This window comes from Mesoplodon mirus, assembly GCF_964341445.2.
Source record: "Mesoplodon mirus genome assembly, chromosome: X".
NCBI lineage: Eukaryota > Metazoa > Chordata > Mammalia > Artiodactyla > Ziphiidae > Mesoplodon > Mesoplodon mirus.
Window position 1 is genome coordinate 87,055,534 of NC_138981.1, and position 20,530 is coordinate 87,076,063.

Genomic DNA, 20,530 nt, shown 5'->3' on the forward strand with positions numbered 1-20,530 from the left:
GGCATGAGGCCGGCCTGGCACCGCTGGGAGAGATCTGTAAAGGAGAAAAGGTACACACAGGCAGACACTTGCCCCGGGGAGCCCCCTTGCCTGCTGGAAAAGTCGCTGGGATAGATGGAGGGGCTGGAAAAGCCTAAATTCTGCTCACAAGGAGTGCATGCATGCTGGCTTGCTAACAATCAGGGCAGAGAGAGACTGCCACTGGTGGCTGCTGCCTTGCTGCACTTCCCAATCCAAAGCACACACAAGGTGGTGGGGCCACAGATGCACACAGCAGCTGAGCATTGAATCTTAGGTAGACAGGTCCACGGAGAGGACTTGATCTAGATGTGTGGAGACAGACCGCAGGGACTGGGGTATGGTCTGGGCCAAACCAAGGAGCCCATTGTCAGCCTGCACATAGTGGGGGCAGGTCCTGCCACAGTGCCCATTATCAGTGTGCACACAGTGGGGGCAGGTCTGGCCATGGTGGACTTTGCCAGCACGTGCGCCAGATGGCGCCATGGAAAGGCAGAGCAGCTGGGCACTGCATCTCGGTTGGATGGGCACAGGGCAAGGGTATGCAGTTGTTCATTTCACGGTGGGAGCACACTGGCCCCGCTCACTCTACACCATAGCTAGGAGCCAGATGTGGAGCTGACAGGTCCTGGGAGAGGTCTGACACAGAGGCAACCCAGGTTCCAGGCAGTGGCACAACCATCTCAATTCCTGCAGCCACAGGGCTCCAGCCCCCAGCACCAGCCTACTCCACACCACATCCCAGCACTAGGTCTGGGGTGAACACAACAGAGAAAGAGATGTAACCTTGGGCTGCTTCTGGGCAGAACCGTGGATGCCTGCACTGGAGGCACATAGGTTTGCAGTGACCACACGGGCCTCATTAGCTTCAGTGGTCACCTCCTTTGCATCAGGGCATGGGCTCAGGGGCAGTGGAACTTGACTGAACCTGACCCTCAGGGCTTCTGCTCCAACAGCTGGGAATCAGACCCCAGCCCCAACAGGGCTGTGACAGCCATAATGCAAAGAGGAGGCCCCAGCCAAGAACCAGTGCAGGCTCTGGTCAACACAACTTCAAGCACACACCCTATCAAGGGAACAAGGGCCAGCACACTTTAAGGAAATACGTGGCAAGCACCCACACCAAAACCAGCCCTTGCACCAAAAATATTGGACTCATACCATCTACAGAGGGATCCTCCAACCTAAAAACACCCCTTCAAGAACACAGTAGATTCATGTCTGTCCTAAATTCAGAGACGAAGAAAGTTAAGTAGAATGAAAAACAGAGATACTATTCCCAATAAAAAGAACAAGAGAAATCCCCTGAAGGAACAAATAATGAAGGAGACCTCACCAGTCTACTAGACCCCAGATTCAGAAAGGAGGTAAGGAAAAGGCTAAAGAAATTAAGGAAGATGATTGATAGAAATGCAGATCACTGCAACAAGGAAATAGAAACTATAAAGAGAAATCAATCAAACTAGACAATTCAATTGCTGAGATAAAAAACAAACTAAAAGCAATAAATAGCAGACTAACCAAAGCAGAAGAATAAATAAGTGATCTGGAAGATAGAATAATGGAAATCACCAAATGAGAACAGCAGACAGAAAGACAAATTTTTTAAAGTGAAGAAAACATATGAGATCTATAGGATAATATAAAGCATGCGTAATATGCATAATCATATGCATAATGGGCACAGTCATATGCATAATAGGGGTACCAGAAGAAGAGGAGAGAGAAAAGGGGATAGAAAATGTATTTGAAGAAATTATGGCTGAAAACTTCCCAAACCTAAAGAAGAAAACCGATATCCAGGTACAGGAAGCACAGAGGGTCCCACACAAGAAGAACCCAAATAGAGTGACAACAAGACGTAGCATAATTAAAATGGCAAAAGTGAAAGATATAGAGAACTACAAAGTCAATTGGAAAACAGGGTTTAAAATGGCAGTAAGTTCATACTTATCAATAATTACTTTAAATATCAGTGGACTAAATGCTCCCATCAAAAGACAGTGGCTGAATGGATTAAAAAAAAAAGAACCTACAATATGCTGCCTATAAGAGACTCACTTCAGGGCACAAGACACAGACAGATTGAAAGTGAGGAGATGGAAAGCTGTTTCATGCAAATCGAAACAACAAGAAAGCGAGGTGAGCAATACACATATCAGACAAAATAGACTTAAAGTCCATAAAGACAAAGAAGGACATTATGTAACTATAAAGGGATCAGTAAAGAAGAGGATATTACACTCGTTAGCATATATACACCCAATAGAGGAGCACCTAAATATGTAAAACAAATACTTACAGACATAAAGGGAGAAATTAACAGGAATACTCTAATACTAGGAGACTTTAACACCTCACTGACATCAATGGACACATCTTCCAGACAGAAAATCAGTACGGCAACAGAGGCCCTAAATGACACAATAGACCACTTGGACTTAATTTTTACCTACAGGACACTATATCCCCAAATAAACAGAATACACATTCTTTTCAAGCGTGCAAGGCACGTTCTCTAGGAGAGGCCACATACTAGGACAGAAAACAAACCTCAACACATTTAAGAGGATAGAAATGACTTCAAGCATCTTTTATTACCACAATGTTATGAAACTAGAAATCAACCACAGAAAGAAAAATGGGAAAAGAACGAATACATGGAGACTGAACAACATGCTACCAAAAAACCAGTGGGTCAGTGATGAAATCAAAGAAGAAATCAGGAAATACTTCAAGACAAATGACAATGAAAACACAACCTTCCAAAATCTATGTGATGCAGCAAAAGCAATTCTCAGAGGGAAGTACAAAGTGATTCAGGCCTTCCTCAAGGAACAAGAAAAATCTCAAATAAACAAAAAGAGAAAAAGAATTCGAAAAAGAAGAACGAAAAAATTCCCAAAGTCAGTTCTTTGGGAAAGATCAGAGGGAAATAATTAAAATAGAGGTAAAAATAGAAAAGATCAATAAAACCAAGGGCTAGATTTTTGAAAAGACACACAAAATCGACAAACTTCTAGCCAGGCTCACCAAGAAAAAAAGAGAAAGGGCCCAAATAAACAAAATAAGAAATGAAACAGAAGCAACAACTAATACCAGAAAAATACAAAAAAAAAAATAAACTCACAAAAACCAAAACACATAAGAGAATATTATGAACAGTTATATGCCAGAAAATTAGACAACCAAGAAGAAATGGACAAGTTTCTAGAAATATACAGCCTGCCAAATTTGAGTCAAGAAGAAACAGATAATTTGAACAGACCCATCACTAGAAGTGAAATAGAATCTGTAATTAAAACAAAACAAAAACTCCCTGCAAACAAAAGTCCAGTACCAGACAGCTTCACCAGTGAATTGTACCAAACATACATAGAACTTATACCTATACTTCTCAAACTCTCCCAAAAGGTTGAAGAGGAGGGAACAGTCCCAAATTCATTCTATGAAGCCACCATCACCTTGCTACCAAAAGCAGACAAAGACACTATCAAAAAAGATGATTAGGGCTTCCCTGGTGGCGCAGTGGTTGAGAGTCCGCCTGCCGATGCAGGGGACACGGGTTCGTGCCCCGATCCCGGAGGATCCCACATGCCGCGGAGCGGCTGGGCCCGCGAGCCATGGCCGCGGAGCCTGTGTGTCCGGAGCCTGTGCTCCGCAACGGGAGAGGCCACAGCAGTGAGAGGCCCGCGTACAGCAAAAAAAAAAAAAAAAAAAAAAAAAGATAATTACAGGCCAATATCTGTGAAGAATATAGATGCAAAAATCCTCAACCACATATTAGCAAACCGAATCCAACACTACATTAAAAAGGATCATACACCGTGATCCAGTTGGATTCATTCCAGTTGCTCTGATAGCCTTATGGGAGTTCCCCTCCCATAAGGCTTTTTTGTTGTTTTTCCCTTGCTGCTTTTAATATTCTCTCTTTATCTTTAATTTTTGCCATTCTAACTCCAGTGTGTCTTGGTGTGGTCTCCTTTGGCTTGACCCTGTTTGGGACTCTCTGTGCTTACTAAACCTGGATATCTCTTTCCTTTCCCAGGTTAGGGATGTTTTCAGCTATCGTGTCTTCAAATATGTTCTCTGCCCCTTTCTCTTTCTCTTTCTCTTCTCCTTCTCAGACCCCTATAATGCAAATGTTAGTACACTTGCTGTTGTCCCAGAAGTCTCTTAAACTGCCCTATTTCTTTTTCTCTTTTTTCTTTTTTCTATTCTGCTTCAGTTATTTCTACTACTCCATCTTCCAGCTTGCTCGTCCATTCCTCTGCATCATTTCATTTACTGTTGATTCCGTTTAGTGTATTTTTCATTTCAGTTATTGTATTCTTCTCTGTGTGGTTCTTCTTCATATTTTCGAAATCTTTGTTAAAAACTTCTCACTCTGTTCATCCAATCTTCTCCTGAGTTCTTTGAACATCTTTATGATCATTACCCTGAACTCTTTATCAGGTAGATCTCCTATCTGCACTTCACTTGGTTCTTCTTCTGGGGTTTTATTGTGTTCCTTTGTTTGGAATAGATTCCTCTGTTGCCTCATTTTGTCCAATTTTCTATTTTATTTCTCTGTATCTGGTAGGTTGGCTATATTTCCCAACCGTAGAGAAGTGGCTTTTTGTAGGAGACGCCCTGTGTGTCCCAGCCGAGCTCTCCCCTTTGGTCACCAGAACTATATGCTCTAAGGGTGCCCCCTGTTAGGGCTGTGTGTGTCCTTCTGCTGTGACTAGTACACTACTGTGCATGGTGTGGTAGGTGTGGCTGGCCCCTGTTCCAGTGGGTTGCCAGGCCCTGCCTTGTGCAGAGGCTGGTGACCACTGGCGAGTGAGGCTGTTTCATGAGGCTACTGGCTGCAGTGCCTCATGAAGTCCCGGGATTAGCGCTGGCCCACTGGTGGGTGGTTCTAGGCTCTGCAGTGTGTGGTGGTGGGGCTAGAGGTCCTGTATGTAGTGTCAGCCTGCTGGTGGGCAGGGCCAGTTCCACATGGCTGGCTGCCGGGTTTGGGGGTGTCCAAAAGCTGGTGTTGGCCCACTGTTGAGTGGGGCTGGATCCCAGGGCAGCTGGCTGTGGGGACCAAGGTGTCGTGGAACTGTTGTTGGCCTGCTGGTGGTTGGGGCTGCGGCCCAGAGAGTCCTGGAGCTAGTGTTGCCTCGCTGGTGGGAACAGCCAGGTTCCTGGGTCTCTGACTGCTGGGCCTCGGAGTCCTGAAGCTAGTATCAGTTTGTTGGTGTGTAGGGCCAGTTCCTGACATAGCTGGGTATGGGGTCTGGGGTGTCCCAAGGCTGGCTTCATCCCACTGGTGAGTGGGGCCAGATCCAGGAGCAGCTGTTTGAGGGGCCCAATGTGTCCCAGAGCTGGTGCCAGGCTGTTGGTGTATGGCCTGGCTCCTGGTATTCCAGGAGGCAGGGCTGTGGTGGTTCTTGGGCTAGTGTTCCCAGAGGAATATTCCTTTTTACATATTTACAAATATGTACACTAACAGAAGATGTTCTTTAATGTTATTACATTTTTATAAGAGTGAATTTCTTCTAAAAGCTTGAAGCTTTTTTTTTTTTTTTTTTTTTTTTTGCTGTACATGTACCTCTCACTGTTGTGGCCTCTCCCGTTGTGGAACACAGACTTCGGACGCGCAGGCTCAGCGGCCATGACTGACGGACCCAGCCGCTCCGCAACATGTGGGATCTTCCTGGACTGGAGCACGATCCCGTGCCCCTGCACTGGCAGGTGGAATCTCAACCACTGTGCCACCAGGGAAGCCCAGTTTGAAGCATTTAAAGATATTCCATATTGAAATTTAATGGTGATCTTTAAAGAAAATTGTTGCTGATCATAAATGTTGACAATTTTCTTGCTTCTCATCTTTCATATCTTTATGAACTCTGTGCTGTATGTTTACAGAATGGTAATACTTGATAAAATTGTAACTATAAAGAATCCATTCCCTTCTAGTCAAACTATCACGACACAATAATATCAAGTTACGGTAGTAAAGAAAAAGCTTTGCCAAAAATTTGAGAAAGAAAATAAGATTTAATTACGCTACCATGGATGCCTTTGTGGTTCTTCCTAAACTTACTGCAGGGATGAGAGCTCTAGTGCTTTGTAACTACCCATTCACTAATTCAATGTAGGTATTTCCTGAGTAGAAGTATTTGTTACCTGGAAAGACATAGTAGTTGAAAACCATTTGAGCTTGAGTACTGTGGGTATTATGCTTATATTGATAATTGTGCTTTCAAATGGTGCCTGAAGGTGACATTTTTGTTTACCTATGCAATATACATTCCTCATCTTCCTAACTGGTCTCAGATTTTCATTAGTGCATTTCCTCCCTCATACAGTCACATGTTTGGGGGGAATTTGACTGCTAGTTCCAAGGGTGAGACCAGAGTTACTCTAGATCTCACGCAATAATCCTATGTCCCTAGCCACAGTCATTGGTTCAAGATTGGGCCTGAGTCTTTATATCTTTGAGCCACTGGATCAACTAACCTAAAGTCTCCTCTACCTCTGGGCTCTCAGTTATATAAGCAAGTATATTTCCTTATGGTATACACAAAAGTGGATTTTACTTTCTGTTACTTGTAACTTTGTTACTTACTGCTATATCTGTTTTGAAGATATGTTATTAGGTGAATGTAAGTTCAGAATTTATAATCTTAATACATTTTCTTTTATGGTTTGATAGCAGCCTTCTTTGTTGCAATTGCTTGATGTCTATTTTGCCTGATAGTAATACAAATTAACCATGTCTCTTTCAGTTTTACTGATCATTGGTATTTTTTACCATCACTTTATTTTCATCCTTTCTGACAGTCTACTTTACCTGCTTCATAACCTACTGAAACACGTTCATAATGCCTGTATTAGACTGTTCAGACTGCCACACAAAAATACCACAGATAAGTGGCTTAACAACAGAAATTTGTTTCTCACAGTTCTGGAGGCTGGAAGTACAAGATCAAGGTGTGAGCAGGGTGATTTCTTCTAAGGCCTCTCTCCTTGGCTTGAAGATGGACATCTTCTTGCTACTTTTTCACGTGGTTGTCCCTCTGTGTATACACACTTCTGCTGTCTCTCTGTGTGTCCTAAACTCCTCTTCTTATAAGCACACCAGTCACATGGGATTAATGTATCCCCTAACAGCCTTAAATTAACTTAATCCCCTTTTAAAGGCCCTATCTCCAAATCCAGTCACGTTCTGAGGCACTGGTAATTAGGGCTTCAGGATATGAATTTTGGAAGAACACACTTCAGTCAATAACAAAACCTAATGTTAAGATGATGTTATCATAGAAAACAAGAGAGCAGAGGCAGGAGCAATGATGCGGAGCAGGCAGGAGGATGGCATGTTAGGCTTTCATTTTCCTGTAGCTTCTCCAGTTCCTAAAATTCTCTAATGGCCACTGAATCCCAGGCCTTTGACTGGGAAACTTGCATTGCTACTACCTCAGCCTGGACCTAAAGGATGGGAACTAGTCATCCACACTAGTTAAGAGCTCACAGCTTAAAATCTAACACTTTCCTATTATCAGTAGATCTGCTGTTTTCTTCCAAGATACTTGACCCTTCTTAACCTCAGCTTATTAATTAGCCACAGAGACAAAATAATTAGTCATACAACTCCAACTGTGAGAATTAAATGAAATTGAGATCTACTTCTGCACATCATCAGGGCTGTTTGCTGGGTGGAAGGTTTGGAAAGCTGTTTCCTCAGCCATTTATGCACAGCATGTTCAGGCTCATTCTATTCTAACAGCTCTATATTCTAGGTCATGCCACAGCATTGTCTATGAGACATGCAGAAGGGGAAGAGTTGCGTCTGTGCACTGGGGTTAGACCTTTTGGGGGCCCAATTATCTCACCAAATACCTCCCTTACTATTTAGCAACCAGAGCCACTTGCAGTTCTCTATTTCGACTCCTAAACTTCAGGAAGACAGAGACATTGTCTGAATTTTTTCATGGTCCTATCTTCCCTTCTTAGCACAGAGCTTGACATGCGCTAGGGGCATGAATGAATGAATAGGTGGGTGAATGATAGTTATATTCCAGACATACATGTTCCTTCTCTGACAGTTAGTAGCCCCTGGCAGGCCAGAGCCTTAGCCTTATAGCTAAGTCCAGTGGTTAGGACTCGGTGCTCTCACTGCAAGGGGCCCATGTTCGATCCCCGGTTGGGGAAATAGGATCCTGCAAGCCGTGCAGAACAGCGAAAAAAAAAAAAAAAAGATGGATGCATTCTGTTGAATGTAAATTATAACTCAGAGAAGTAGGTTTTTAATATGTCGTTGTATCCCTTCCAGAATCTAGACCTGCATCATGCTCATATGTGGAATCAACCTGTATTTTCAGATTGAACTGTACAGTTGGGTTTTTCGTTTGTTTTCTTGCATGCTTGTTCTTTTGTTTTATTTTGGGTTTTTTTTGTTTTTTTTTGTTTTTGCCACAGCCAAGAATATTCTCAGGATCTCCTGACTTATACATCCACCCACATGCTCCCCACCCAGATTTTTCATAGGCTCCGCAAACGACATGGTCAAAACAGCACTGTCAGTTTCCTGGCATTGCACTGAACCTGGTCCTCCGTTCATTTCCCCATCGAAGAAAACCACCCTAACCCAGCTGCCAAAATCCACATTCCAAGAGACACACTTACTTCATCTCTATCCCTTACCACAAACGTGGACTTCATCAACAAGTTCAGTACTTCCAAGATACATGTCATTTCAAACCCCATCTCACCCCTTCCATTGCTACGACTGTGGTCTACGTGACTGTAACCTCTCACTCTCATGTGTGTCGTAGCCTCCTAATCTTGTCTCTTGATCTTACAGTTGCTCTAGTTCAGTCTGTCCTCCAAGGAACATTTAGAATGAGCTTTAATAAAGTAGATTATAATAATAATTTCCCTTCCTTTCAGAAAGCACCCATCATAATAAGATCAAAAGCCAGAGTCCTTACCATGGCCCACAGGACCTTCTGTTATTGGGCCCCTCCTACCATTCTCACCTCATTTTCTAACGTTGTCCTCCCAATACACACTGGCATACAAGCTGTTCCCTAAAACTGCCAAGCTTGCCCATATCTTAGGGCCTTTCGTCTTGCCCTTCCCTCTGCCTCGAGGGCTCAGCTCCGATATCTTCCCACTGCTGACTGTGTACTTCTTGTTATTTGAATATTAAATCTAAGTTACGCCTTCAGAAAATCCTTCCTTGCCTTCCCCACCCTAGTCATTCTCTGTCACATTTTCCCATATTATTTTCTTAATGGCTTTTAAATCTTGAGTGAATGAACCCCTGTAGAACGTGAGCTCCATGAGAACCATGACCCTGTCTGTCAGGTTCTCTGATTTATCTTCAGTGCCTATTACAGTGCTTCACATATCATTGGTAACCAATAAATATTAGTTGAATGAATGAATGAGTGAGTGAATGACGTAGATTAAGCACGCTAAGTTGTGAGGACTCAGGCATAGTCTGGAACATGGGATTTGGGTGGATGGGAGAGTGAGCTCAGGTGTCTCTGAAGCAGCAGTTTTGTTTGAACCCATGAAAACTGTGGTTGGAAAACTGGGTAGAAAGGACATGATAATTGAGGTAGTGCTTCTAGCTGCCTTGGGTATGAAAGTGTAGCATATGTTCTATACCAATTCTCCTTCTTTCTTAATAAAAGAATCCCACATTTATTTGGTACAGTAATGTTTCCAGTAAAAGAACATATTTATAACCTGCTTTGCAGGCAAGAATGGTCATATGACCAACTCCTACCTAATGAGGTGATGGCAGAAGTGTTGTATAGTAGTTCCAGGAAGGTAGCTAAAAGGGAGATGAATTTCTCAGACCAAGGTATTTCTCATACCATCTGTTGTGGACTGAACTGTGTCCTACTCAAATTCATACGTTGAAGCTTTAACCACCAGTACCTCAGAATGTGGCTGTGTTTGAAGATAGGGTCTTTAAAGAGGTGATTAAATTAAAATGAGGCCATTAGGGTAGACACTAATCCTATATGATTGGTTTCCTTATAAGAGGAGTTTAGGACACATAAAGAGATACCAGGGTGTGTATGCACAGAGGGACAACCATGTGAAGAAGGACTAAGAAGGAGGCCATTTGCAAGCCAAGGAGAGAGGCCTCAGAAGAAACCAAACCTGTAGACACCTGGACCTTGGACTTCCAACCTTTAAAATGTGAGAAATAAATTTGTGTTGTTTAAGCTACTCAGCCTGTGGTATCTTGTTATGGCAGCCATAGCAAACTAATACACCATCAGATAAGGTTTTCAATTTTGACATCTGATTAGAATCAACTGAGGTGAACCTTGAAGATCCTGATGACTGGGCTTATCCCTAGAGGCTCTGATTCAGTTGGTTGAATCTGCGCATTAGAGGGGATCCTAATGGATATCCAGAGTTGAAAACCACATGTCTAGCAGAAGAGTTTTGTGCACTCCATTGAGCAGGCTGAGAGTGATGAATCCAGCATCATTTAGAAGGCATCCCCCTGTATCTCCCTCCTTCCACTGTTCTTCCTCTCCCCCATATCCCCCTTCTTTTTCTGACCTATCCAGATCTCCACAGATGGACCCAGAGATGCCCCCACCTCTTAATTCTGTTCCATATCCAAGTTCAGTCCTAATTTGAGGAACATTTAATAGCTTCAGCCCCACTTCTGCCCTCCCTGTCAAGAAAAGTGAGTCTAGAGGGGCCTCACATTCTCTTACTCTGCCTGTTAGCCAGAGCCAGGGCAGCTCTCTAGAGGTAACTTCTTGCCTCTTAATCCAATTATAAAATCGATGAAAGACATGAACAGAGGGCAAATAGGCTTAGGAAAAGCTATTCAACATCTTTAGCCCTCATGCAAATGCAAATTAAAAGTACAAAGAAATGTTAAACCCACCTATCCAAATGGCTGAAAAAAACAGTGACAAAACCAAATGCAGGCAACACTGGATAAACTGAGTCACTCATACATTGCCAAAGGGAATGCAAAATGGTACAGGCCATCTGGAAAACAATTGGGCAGGTTTTTGCAAACGATACATGCAATTACCATACGATACAGCAGTTGCACTCTGGGCAATTTGCCCAGAGCAATGAAAATTTATGTTTACACAAAAACCTTTACATGAAGTTCATCACAGTTTTATTCACAATACTTAAAAAGTGGAAATAGCCCAGATGTCTTTCAATGGGGGAATGGCTAAACAAAGTGTGGTACATTCACAACATGGAATCCTATTCAGCAATAAAAAGGAACAGATGATAGACACACTTTACAACTTGGATGGATCTCAGGAGAGTTATGCTGAGTGAAAGAAATCCATTCCTACAGGTAATGTACTATAGGATTCCATTTCTATGACCTTTAGGAAATTATAATAGTGTTTGACAGAGTTTAGGGATGTGGGATCAGGAAGAAGGTGGGTGTGGCTATAAAGGCTAACATGAGGGAAACGTGTGGTGATGAAACAGTTTTTGATCTTGTTTGTGGTGATAGTTAGAACACCTGCATAGCTGGTAAAAGTGCATGGAATTATATGTATGAGTATTATGCACAGGCGTTCTAACACACAAATGAGTGCATGTAGAACGGCAAAATCTGTCTTTAAAACTTTGAACTCAAGGCATACCAGAGAGAGATTTGCTTCCTTCATAAAGATATGTATATTCTCATTAGGAGAAAGAATGAAAAACGCATTTCCACAGTGCCTGCCTTAGCCTTAAGGCTGAGCCAGGCCCTGCTACTGAGTCTTGACTTTTAAAGAGCCCTTGAAGTCCCACAATATGCCATATACTTTGGGCAGGTTTTCTCAGTTTCTCCTTGGGATGGCTGTGTGACAAAAGGATCCTGAGTCCCATTTCACAGACAACAAAGCTGAGGCTCATAGAACTGACAGCACCTCTTCAGATAAGTGGCAGGATTCAAATGAAGTTACATCCCTTGCCCTAAGAAGAGGACACAGAGCAGCCTCTCTTTGAGAAAATGGGCTTCCAAGGCTTGAGAAGTGAGCCTCTTACACTCCCCTGATATTGTGGCCCCATGGGTGCTCACCCAAAAACCCCTCTTGACGATGAAGATGAGAGTGCACATATGTGTGCACATACATTCTTCACGTTATAAACATTCATTACATTCAATTTTATAGAAGAACAAAGTAGATTTTAAAGTTGAATTGACAGTGTGTGTATGTGTGTGTGTGTGTTTCTATATGTCCTATGGCTTGTACACTCCACTTCACAATCTTTATCTTCATATCAGACCAGAGCTTGATTCCTATCTCAGATTTAGATATGGCAGAAAAATGGTAGATACAGAGAAATTGCCACCAGCAAGTGAACAATTCCGGAAAACACTGGCTAAAACCATTAACCCAGAGCCCAAACTTCGTCCTCACTCTCCTTTGCCAAGCTCCCTGGTCAGAGCCTCAGAGCATCAATCCTGGATCTGGCCAGCAGGTGGCTTCCACCTCCATTTTTCTTTTACAAAGAAAATGAGCTCATGACGCCAAGAATAAGAAGATCTTGGAATGTTTTGTTTACTAAGACACTAATTATGTTTGTGAAATTTATATGTATTACTAGAGCCGTCCCATCTGCTGTTGACCCGAAAAGAACATCGAGTTCATTGAGGTATCTCCTTCCCTCCTAAGTGTAGTTTGAAGTGTCCACACTGCAGACGGGGTGTCCCTCCCAGAGAGTAGGGTGTTCACCCTCCAGCCCCACCCACCCCGTAGAGTCTGTCCAGAACTTTTCCCACTCCGTGTCTGTCATACCGTGTCCATGACACGACACAGCCGCCAAGACCCCGCTCTGGAGCCCCATTCTCTCTTCCACCTCCCACCAGTCCTGCAAAGCCCTTCAACAGCGGACCATTGCCAACACGCTACTGCCACCTGCTATTTCGTCTTCGTATTCAAGACCCGGAGTGTATGTTTTTACCCTCTGCTTTTACACCTAACAGGTTTTTCAGACAAAATTAGAAGCATTCTATACATAGGTTCATGGGATGGGTTTTGAGGAAGAGGATGGTATTTTTTTGCTCTTTGAATGAACGTCTTTGTGGAGAAGTTTGACCAGCGAGGTACGAAGGTGCCAACTCGTGACAGTGGACTGAACTGAAGCATGAACATCGCTGAGCCAGAAGGTGGGAGGGAAAGGCCTAAATCCAGAGAGCTTTCTGGAAGTCTGCGTGGAAAAGGGGCACACTCCGGCTACAGGGATACTGAGGTATCTAGACAGAAAGTGCAGCTTCTTTCTATGCTGAATGGAAAGCTCTATGTGATTTCCACAGAAAGACCATTTTTATTTTTTATGTTTTAACAGAGTTTTTGTAAGGACCTCTGGATAAAGGGGTATACACCTATATAAGCAAATCTGAATCCCTGTCATTTATGATCATTGTAACCCACCTTGGCACTTATTGTGACCATATTTCCATGTAAATGAACTTCTGTGATAATATTTTCAGTTACTTGGCAATAAAATTTCACTTATTTTTTTTATATTGACCTCTTGTTGCATCATATGGATGCTCCAGAATTCACTTTTCCAGTACTAGTGATGTAAATATAGTTCCTTTACCACGTCTTCTATTACAAACTATAGTGTGCTTAACATTCTTGTTCATATACATGCAGATATCTTAGTAAGCATTTTTATAAGTTCCTGAAGTGTTCTTTCAAAACAATGAAAAACCTATTTTATTTGAACTCTTACTATTTTATATTTCTAACAATACTATATGAAAATTCCTGTTTCTGCACACTTTAGAAATAATGTGAATCACTGCTAATCTGATAGGCCACAAATCCTCTCTTCTTGTTGTCACTATAACTCGTTTTTGCTGCCTGACTAGAATTCCATCCTATGGATGTGACATAATGGAGTCTCACAACCTCGTGTCATTTGGAATTCAGTGTTCCTTATATTCCAAATTGTCAAGGCTGTGTGGATGGCATTTAACTGTGCTGAAGGGTACAGCTCAGGATTCATGTGGCTATTTGCACATGAGCTGAATGTGTCCTCTTTGCACACACATTGCACTCTCTGGTGAGAGTCCTAGGATTCAAAACGCAGCCTGGTCGATGCATGAATATATATGGTGTGAGTGTGTCAGTGTATGGGTGCATGTGTGTGTGTGTGCGCACTGACAACCACATTTCCTTCTGTTTCATTCAGCCCCTTCATGGCCTTGCTTCTCATTCGTTCTCCCTTCCTAAATCCAGGCTCAGGAATGAAGGTAGGGAATTATCAGGATGGCAATCCTTATAACCAACTCCTATCACCATCCTTTACTACGTCCATCCTGAATGTAATTTGCTTGGTATGGTGGTACAAAAGAAGACCAGACCAACATCATATTTTATTTTTATTTTTAATTTCTTTTATTTTAAACAGCTTTCTTTGGGTAAAATTTACAGGCAATAACGTTCACACATTTTAAGGGTACAGGGTGATGATTTTTAGTAAATGCACGCAACCATCACCATAACTGAATTTTAGGCATTTCTGTAGTTCCCAAAACTTCCATAATGCTTGAAAACACTGAAGCCCCGTACCCATACTTAGTACCAGGCAAGCACTGATTTGATATCTGTCTCTATGGATTTGCCTATTTTGAACATTCCCTATAAATTGAATCATATAGTATTTGGTCTTTTATGTTTGACTCTGTTCACTTAGCATAATGGTATCAAGGATCATATATGTTGTACATGTATCAGTGCTTCATTCATTTCATGGCTGAATAATAGTTTGTTGTATGGCTATGCCAAATTTTACTTGTGCATTTATCAACTGATAGGCATTTGAGTTGTTTCCACTTTTTGGCTGTTATGAGTAATGGTACTATGAATATTTTTCCCCGAGTTTTTATGTAGATGTGTTTTTATTTCTCTTCAGTATGTAACTAGAAGTGGAACTGCTGGGCCATACGGTGCCTCAACACGTGAGACAACATTACAATTTCAGATGATTTCATTCCATAATTGGAAATACCTTGAGAAAAAAAAAAGAGAGACAGGTGAGACAGTCTCTAGTGAGACGACCCTAATAAACATGGTTATCCTGCTGTAGACCTATTTGTAAAATCCCTTTCAATGATGCAAAAGTATGAGACATGTGGGGGACATTTTCAACTTCATTTGAAAGCCTACTGTCTATAGCACACACTTCCCCATTATCTGACTTGGTCTCCATGGAAGGTGTTTTACAATTCTAGATTTCAGGTAACTGACAGTATCAGTTTGCAATGTAATCCTTGTCTGTAGACAAGCAACTTAATTGTATCCTGGCTAGGGAAACCTCCATTTGACCATGCATTTCAACACTCATGATGTATAAATGTGACAAATGTGTGGTTGTTGACTTTGGCAAGATCAATTTCAGTGGAGGAGTGGAGGGACGTCCCCATTAGATGAGAGATGAAGACTGAGTTGGAGGGGAGGTCAGGGGATGTGAATTGAGTATCAAGAGTTCATTGTAGATCTTTGGTTGCAGAGTGTAGAATATATATGTAAAGAGGTCAGTAACCAGAGATGTGGACAGAGGTCCAGAGCATTAAATGATGTTCTATAATCACCATTTATAAGATACTTGAGCAGCTTGAAATCTTAATGAGAAGGATCTGTCTCTTCTTAGATTTAACATCTGAATTTACCACACCAGCCTTCCCACACTTTATTTCCTTGTTTCCTTCCATTCAGGAGAAGCCTAAAACTTACTGAAGGGCTAGTGCAGAGTTTCTTCTTAATGTCTGTTAAACGTATGAACAGATGAATAGGTGGATGCACGACATGTCAAAGATGTGCTAAGAATTTAAGGATTTTTATCCCTGAGTGCGGAGCTCCTCGTGCAGATGACTGAACCCATGGTGGTGGGTGGCTGAGAGGATGCAGCTTCTCAGGACTCTGCAACTGACAGCTGCAAGATGGGAGCCCTCAACTTCAGTGTTCAGAAGCACATTTAGGCAGACTGCCACACCTTATGTCCTGGAGGGATCCATCCCTGACCTGAGCAGGTGAGTTCACAGACAGGCTTGCCTTCCATCTGGGGGAACGAGACTACTGTCTGCTCAGAAGCTTGCTGTGGTCCAACTCTTGTGCCATTTCGAAAGACTCCAGAACGAGCAGATCCAGCTCCTCTCTAAACTTGAACTCAACATATATCACAAAGAGATATTCTCAGTCTCTTTCTAGGGTTACACATTGTCCATAGGAGCCCCCAGAGGACACACACACACACACACACACACACACACACACACACAGCCTGGAGCCTTCATGCAGGCTGTAGCCCTAGGAAAACTTGCTGGCTTATAAGGCCGTCACTCATGGTTTGGTAGGTTGCAGAGGTCACTGGAACTTTTTGTATTAATAACTAATGCAAATGATGATTAGCAGAATAGTCTGCATACTAGGGATACTTTTAAATAACCTTACTATCCAATTAAATCTGATGACAATAAGACAATTTCTATGTTCCTGTTTTTCAAGTGTAACAATAAACTACTGAGAATTTCTAGTGTGGGTGTGCATATGGGGACTCCTACAAAGTCTGATATTGCTGGTGGGGATTTCACTTAGTACAACTTTTTCACAGGTTGATTTATCAATATGCATTAATGAATCCAGGAAGTTTTGACCTTCTTGCATTTGGAGCCTGTTCCTTCAATTATTCATCCTCAGCATAACGCCTGTCCCTCTATTATACTGTGCGTATTCCTTATGTTGTCTGGGAATTCACTTTCAAACACTAATGACCTAATCACATTCACTTGTCTCCACAGAATAGGAAAATGAAGTACAACTTGCATAAATACAAGCAGGACTATCAGCCTGGCATCGGAAGTGAAGATAGATTTCAGAAGTGACACAGATCAGCAGGAAAGCAAGACTTATTTGAATACGGTGTCATGTGCGGCTGAGCATCATGCAGTCTGCACTTGGACATACAGGGTGTCAGTCTCTGCTTTTCCTCTTAAGAGAAGGATGACCCCCAGCCAAGTAGCGTAACCTCTGTACATTACTGTTTCTCCAGCTACAACATGATGTAAAGATATGTTATTCTCTACCTTCCAGGAATGTTGTGGAAAATGCATGAGAGAGAAAAAATGCATGCATTCACAATAGATAAGTCCCTATGATTTTCTGGGTCAGAGGTCCTGCCCTAATATATAACTTTTCAGTTCCAACCATCCAAAGACTATTCACAAATGGCCATTCAAGTACAAAGTAATGCAAGGACTTATGCCTATTGAATTCATTCAACACAGAGTATGATAATATCTGAAGTGTAGATTGGAAAGTAATTACGTAGAAATAATAGCTTCTTCCATCCCATCTAAGGTCTCAAAAGTGCTTTCCCAGATGGTATCTCATTAGCCTCTACATCTGAGAGGTTTTATCCAAAAAAATGGCCAGCATGGGGGAAACGATTTAGCCAAGAACCTATGATGTGCCTGAACCCCAGTGATTTACTGTAGTGTTCTTCTGCAAAGCCCATTCTTGCTGGGTTACAGTACATGTTATTCTTTTTTTATTATTATTGAAGTATAGTTGATTTACAATGTTGTGTCAATTTCTGCTGTACAGCAAAGTGATTCACTTACGCATATATATTCCTTTGGACTTTCTTTTCCATTATGGTTTATTAGAGGATATTGAATATAGTTTCCTGTGCTATACAGTAGGACCTTGTCGTTTATCCATTCTATGTATAATACTTTACATTGGATAATTCCAAACTCCCAATTCGTCCCTTCACCACCCCCTCTCCCCCTTGGCAACCACAAGTGTGTTCTCTGTCTGTGAGTCTGTTTCTGTTTCATAGATAAGTTCGTTTGAGTACTCATGTTATTCTTAAGAAATTAACATAATTATTAAAAGTGGAATGGGAAAGGATATGAAATAATGTGAAATGGACCAATGGTTTTCTTTCACACACCCACTGGAAATGCTGGAGTCAGGTTTCCTTTCTCCTAAATTATCTGAGAAATGACTCCAGCACAGAGGAATGACACTGAAGTGAATACGTAATGAAAACTTATACATTTCCCTTCCATTTAATATTTCCACATTATTGTCTTATAATCATGTGGTTTGGATTGTATCAAGGGAATCTCCTTTAAAGGATGGTCAGGTATGAAATAAGACTATTCATCCCTATTCAGTACTATATGTATCATCTGCCTGATTGACCTTTTGCTCCTTACAGTAATTGTCTAATATTGATTGAATTGTTTCCATTTTACAAGTGAGGAAAGGCAAATTCAGAGATACTGTGACACAGCTATTATAAAATTTCCCAACTGCTTTTCACATCCCTTTTTTTTTGCAGCCTCTAATGATCATTGCCTAGAGCTACGTTTCATAAAAGGTTGCAAAAGAATGATGTACAAATTCTTTAATTGCTTCTGCATGTATCGGCGGAAATTCTTTTATAAAAGAATTCTTCCCTCAACAACTATGCGTAGGTATAACATGCACAGGAAAGGCAAGGTGTATATACAGTTCATTGGCAGTATTTCCACTTTCAGAAATTAGGTGTTTCCCTAGGACTCTCAAAGGTGAACACTGAGTTGGTTCTGTTGGCTTTTTTTTTAGAGTTGTCATAGATGTCTCCATATTTGACGTGTTTTAGTGCATGATAGTCATTAATGTTTTTGATGTTCAAATTGTTCTATCTTTGGCCAATGGGAGGCCCTGAGGTTATGAGTCTTTTTTTTTTTTTTTTTTGGTACGCGGGACTCTCACCTTTGTGGCCTCTCCCGTTGCGGAGCACAGGCTCCGGACACGCAGGCTCAGCGGCCATGGCTCAGGGGCCCAGGCGCTCCACGGCATGTGGGATCTTTCCGGACCGGGGCACGAACCCATGTCCCCTGCATCAGCAGGCGGACTCTCAACCAGTGTTCCACCAGGGTAGCCCCAGAAGCAATTTCTTATTGAGCCCAAGGAAGAAGAATTAGCACAGAAGAGCAAAGAATAGGCACAGTTCAGCTAGACAGAAGTCATCAAACATATGTCCAGTTCCAGAGCCATCCACTGACCACAGGACCTGGGTTGAGTCTCTTCCCCTGTGTCGGCCTGAGTCCTAACATAGAAGTACACTCGATATAGAAACAGGGGTTAGGGGTGGGAGGTTTTCGGTCAGAAGACCAGGATTTGATACTGGGAACCATTACTGTCTGGTTGACTTATCTCGAGCAAGTAATTTATCTAATATGTGTGCTATACTTGTTGCTATCTTTTATTACTATTGTGGGTTTATTCTTTCAGTTTTATGAGTATTATTATTTTCCTTACCACCCAGCCAAGTGTGAATGGTAGGAGTGGTGATTAGCACAGAGTTGGGGACGAACCCAACTGAGGGTGGAGAATATAGGAAGTGAAGACAGAGAATGGAGGTGAAGAAAGCAGACAAGGCCTGGGCTCTCTCTGGGTGCCAGGCCCTGGGCCCACCCTTTCATGACCCAGGGAAGGTTCTTACCCAACAGCACTCCTGCTTCTCAGCTGCAGACAGTGGTGACCTGGGGGCTGCCAGGGAGGTGCCCAGATGAAGGACTATAGCCTTATTAGCTCCCTCCACACTGAAGACCACCAGAGCTGCCTCTCCATTGCCATCTCCCCGCTCTTTGCTTCTGAGTATCGGAAAAGGTACCACGTGGAAACTTCCACACCTGACCCTTGAAGGGCTTTCCTCATACAAAAGATACGCTACCTTCCTCAGTCCTCAAAGGTTGTCCTGCACAACTTACATTCCCACCAACAGTGCAAGAGGGTTATGACCCAGCAATCCCACTACTGGGCATATACCCCGAGAACACCATAATTCAAAAAGAGTCAGGTACCACAATGTTCATTGCAACACTATTTACAATAGCCAGGACATGGAAGCAACCTAAGTGGCCACTGACAAATGAATGGATAAAGAAGACGTGACACATATATACAATGGAATATTTACTCAGCCATAAAAAGAAATGAAATTGAGTTATTTGTAGTGAGGTGGATGGACCTAGAGTCTCTCATACAGAGTGAAGTAAGTCAGAAAGAGAAAAACAAATACTGTATGCTAACACATGTATATGGAATCTAAAAACCAAAAATGGTTCTGAAGAACCTAGGGGCAGGACAGGAATAAAGACGCAGATGTAGAGAACGGACTTGAGGACATGGGGAAGGGAAGGGTAAGCTGGGACGAAGTGAGAGAATGGCATGGACTTATATACACTACGAAATGTAAAACAGACAGCTAGTGGGAAGCAGCCGCATAGCACAGGGAGATCAGCTCGGTGCTTGGTGACCACCTAGAGGGGTGGGTTAGGGAGGGTGGGAGGGAGATGCAAGAGGGAGGCGATATGGGGAGACAAATACACATATACCGCATTCACTTTGTTATACAGCAGAAACTAACACAACGATGTAAAGCAATTATACTCCAATATAGATGTTAAAAAAAAAAAGTTGTCCTGCACACTAAGGAATGCGGACTCTGAGGTAAAGAAGGAAGT

The 20,530-nt window shown here is 42.3% G+C and overlaps 1 protein-coding gene across 1 annotated transcript in view; it reads right to left on the minus strand.

The window, feature by feature from the left end:
- Window positions 1-20,530, minus strand: part of LOC309796242 (nuclear RNA export factor 2-like) — a gene marked incomplete at its 5' end in the record, with an annotated part of 45,885 nt that overhangs the window by 24,162 nt on the left and 1,193 nt on the right. Inside the window, one exon of the mRNA XM_082609288.1 lies at window positions 19,507-19,657. Within this exon, the coding sequence (XP_082465414.1) occupies window positions 19,507-19,657 (151 nt within the window). The remainder of the gene's footprint in view (window positions 1-19,506; window positions 19,658-20,530) is intronic.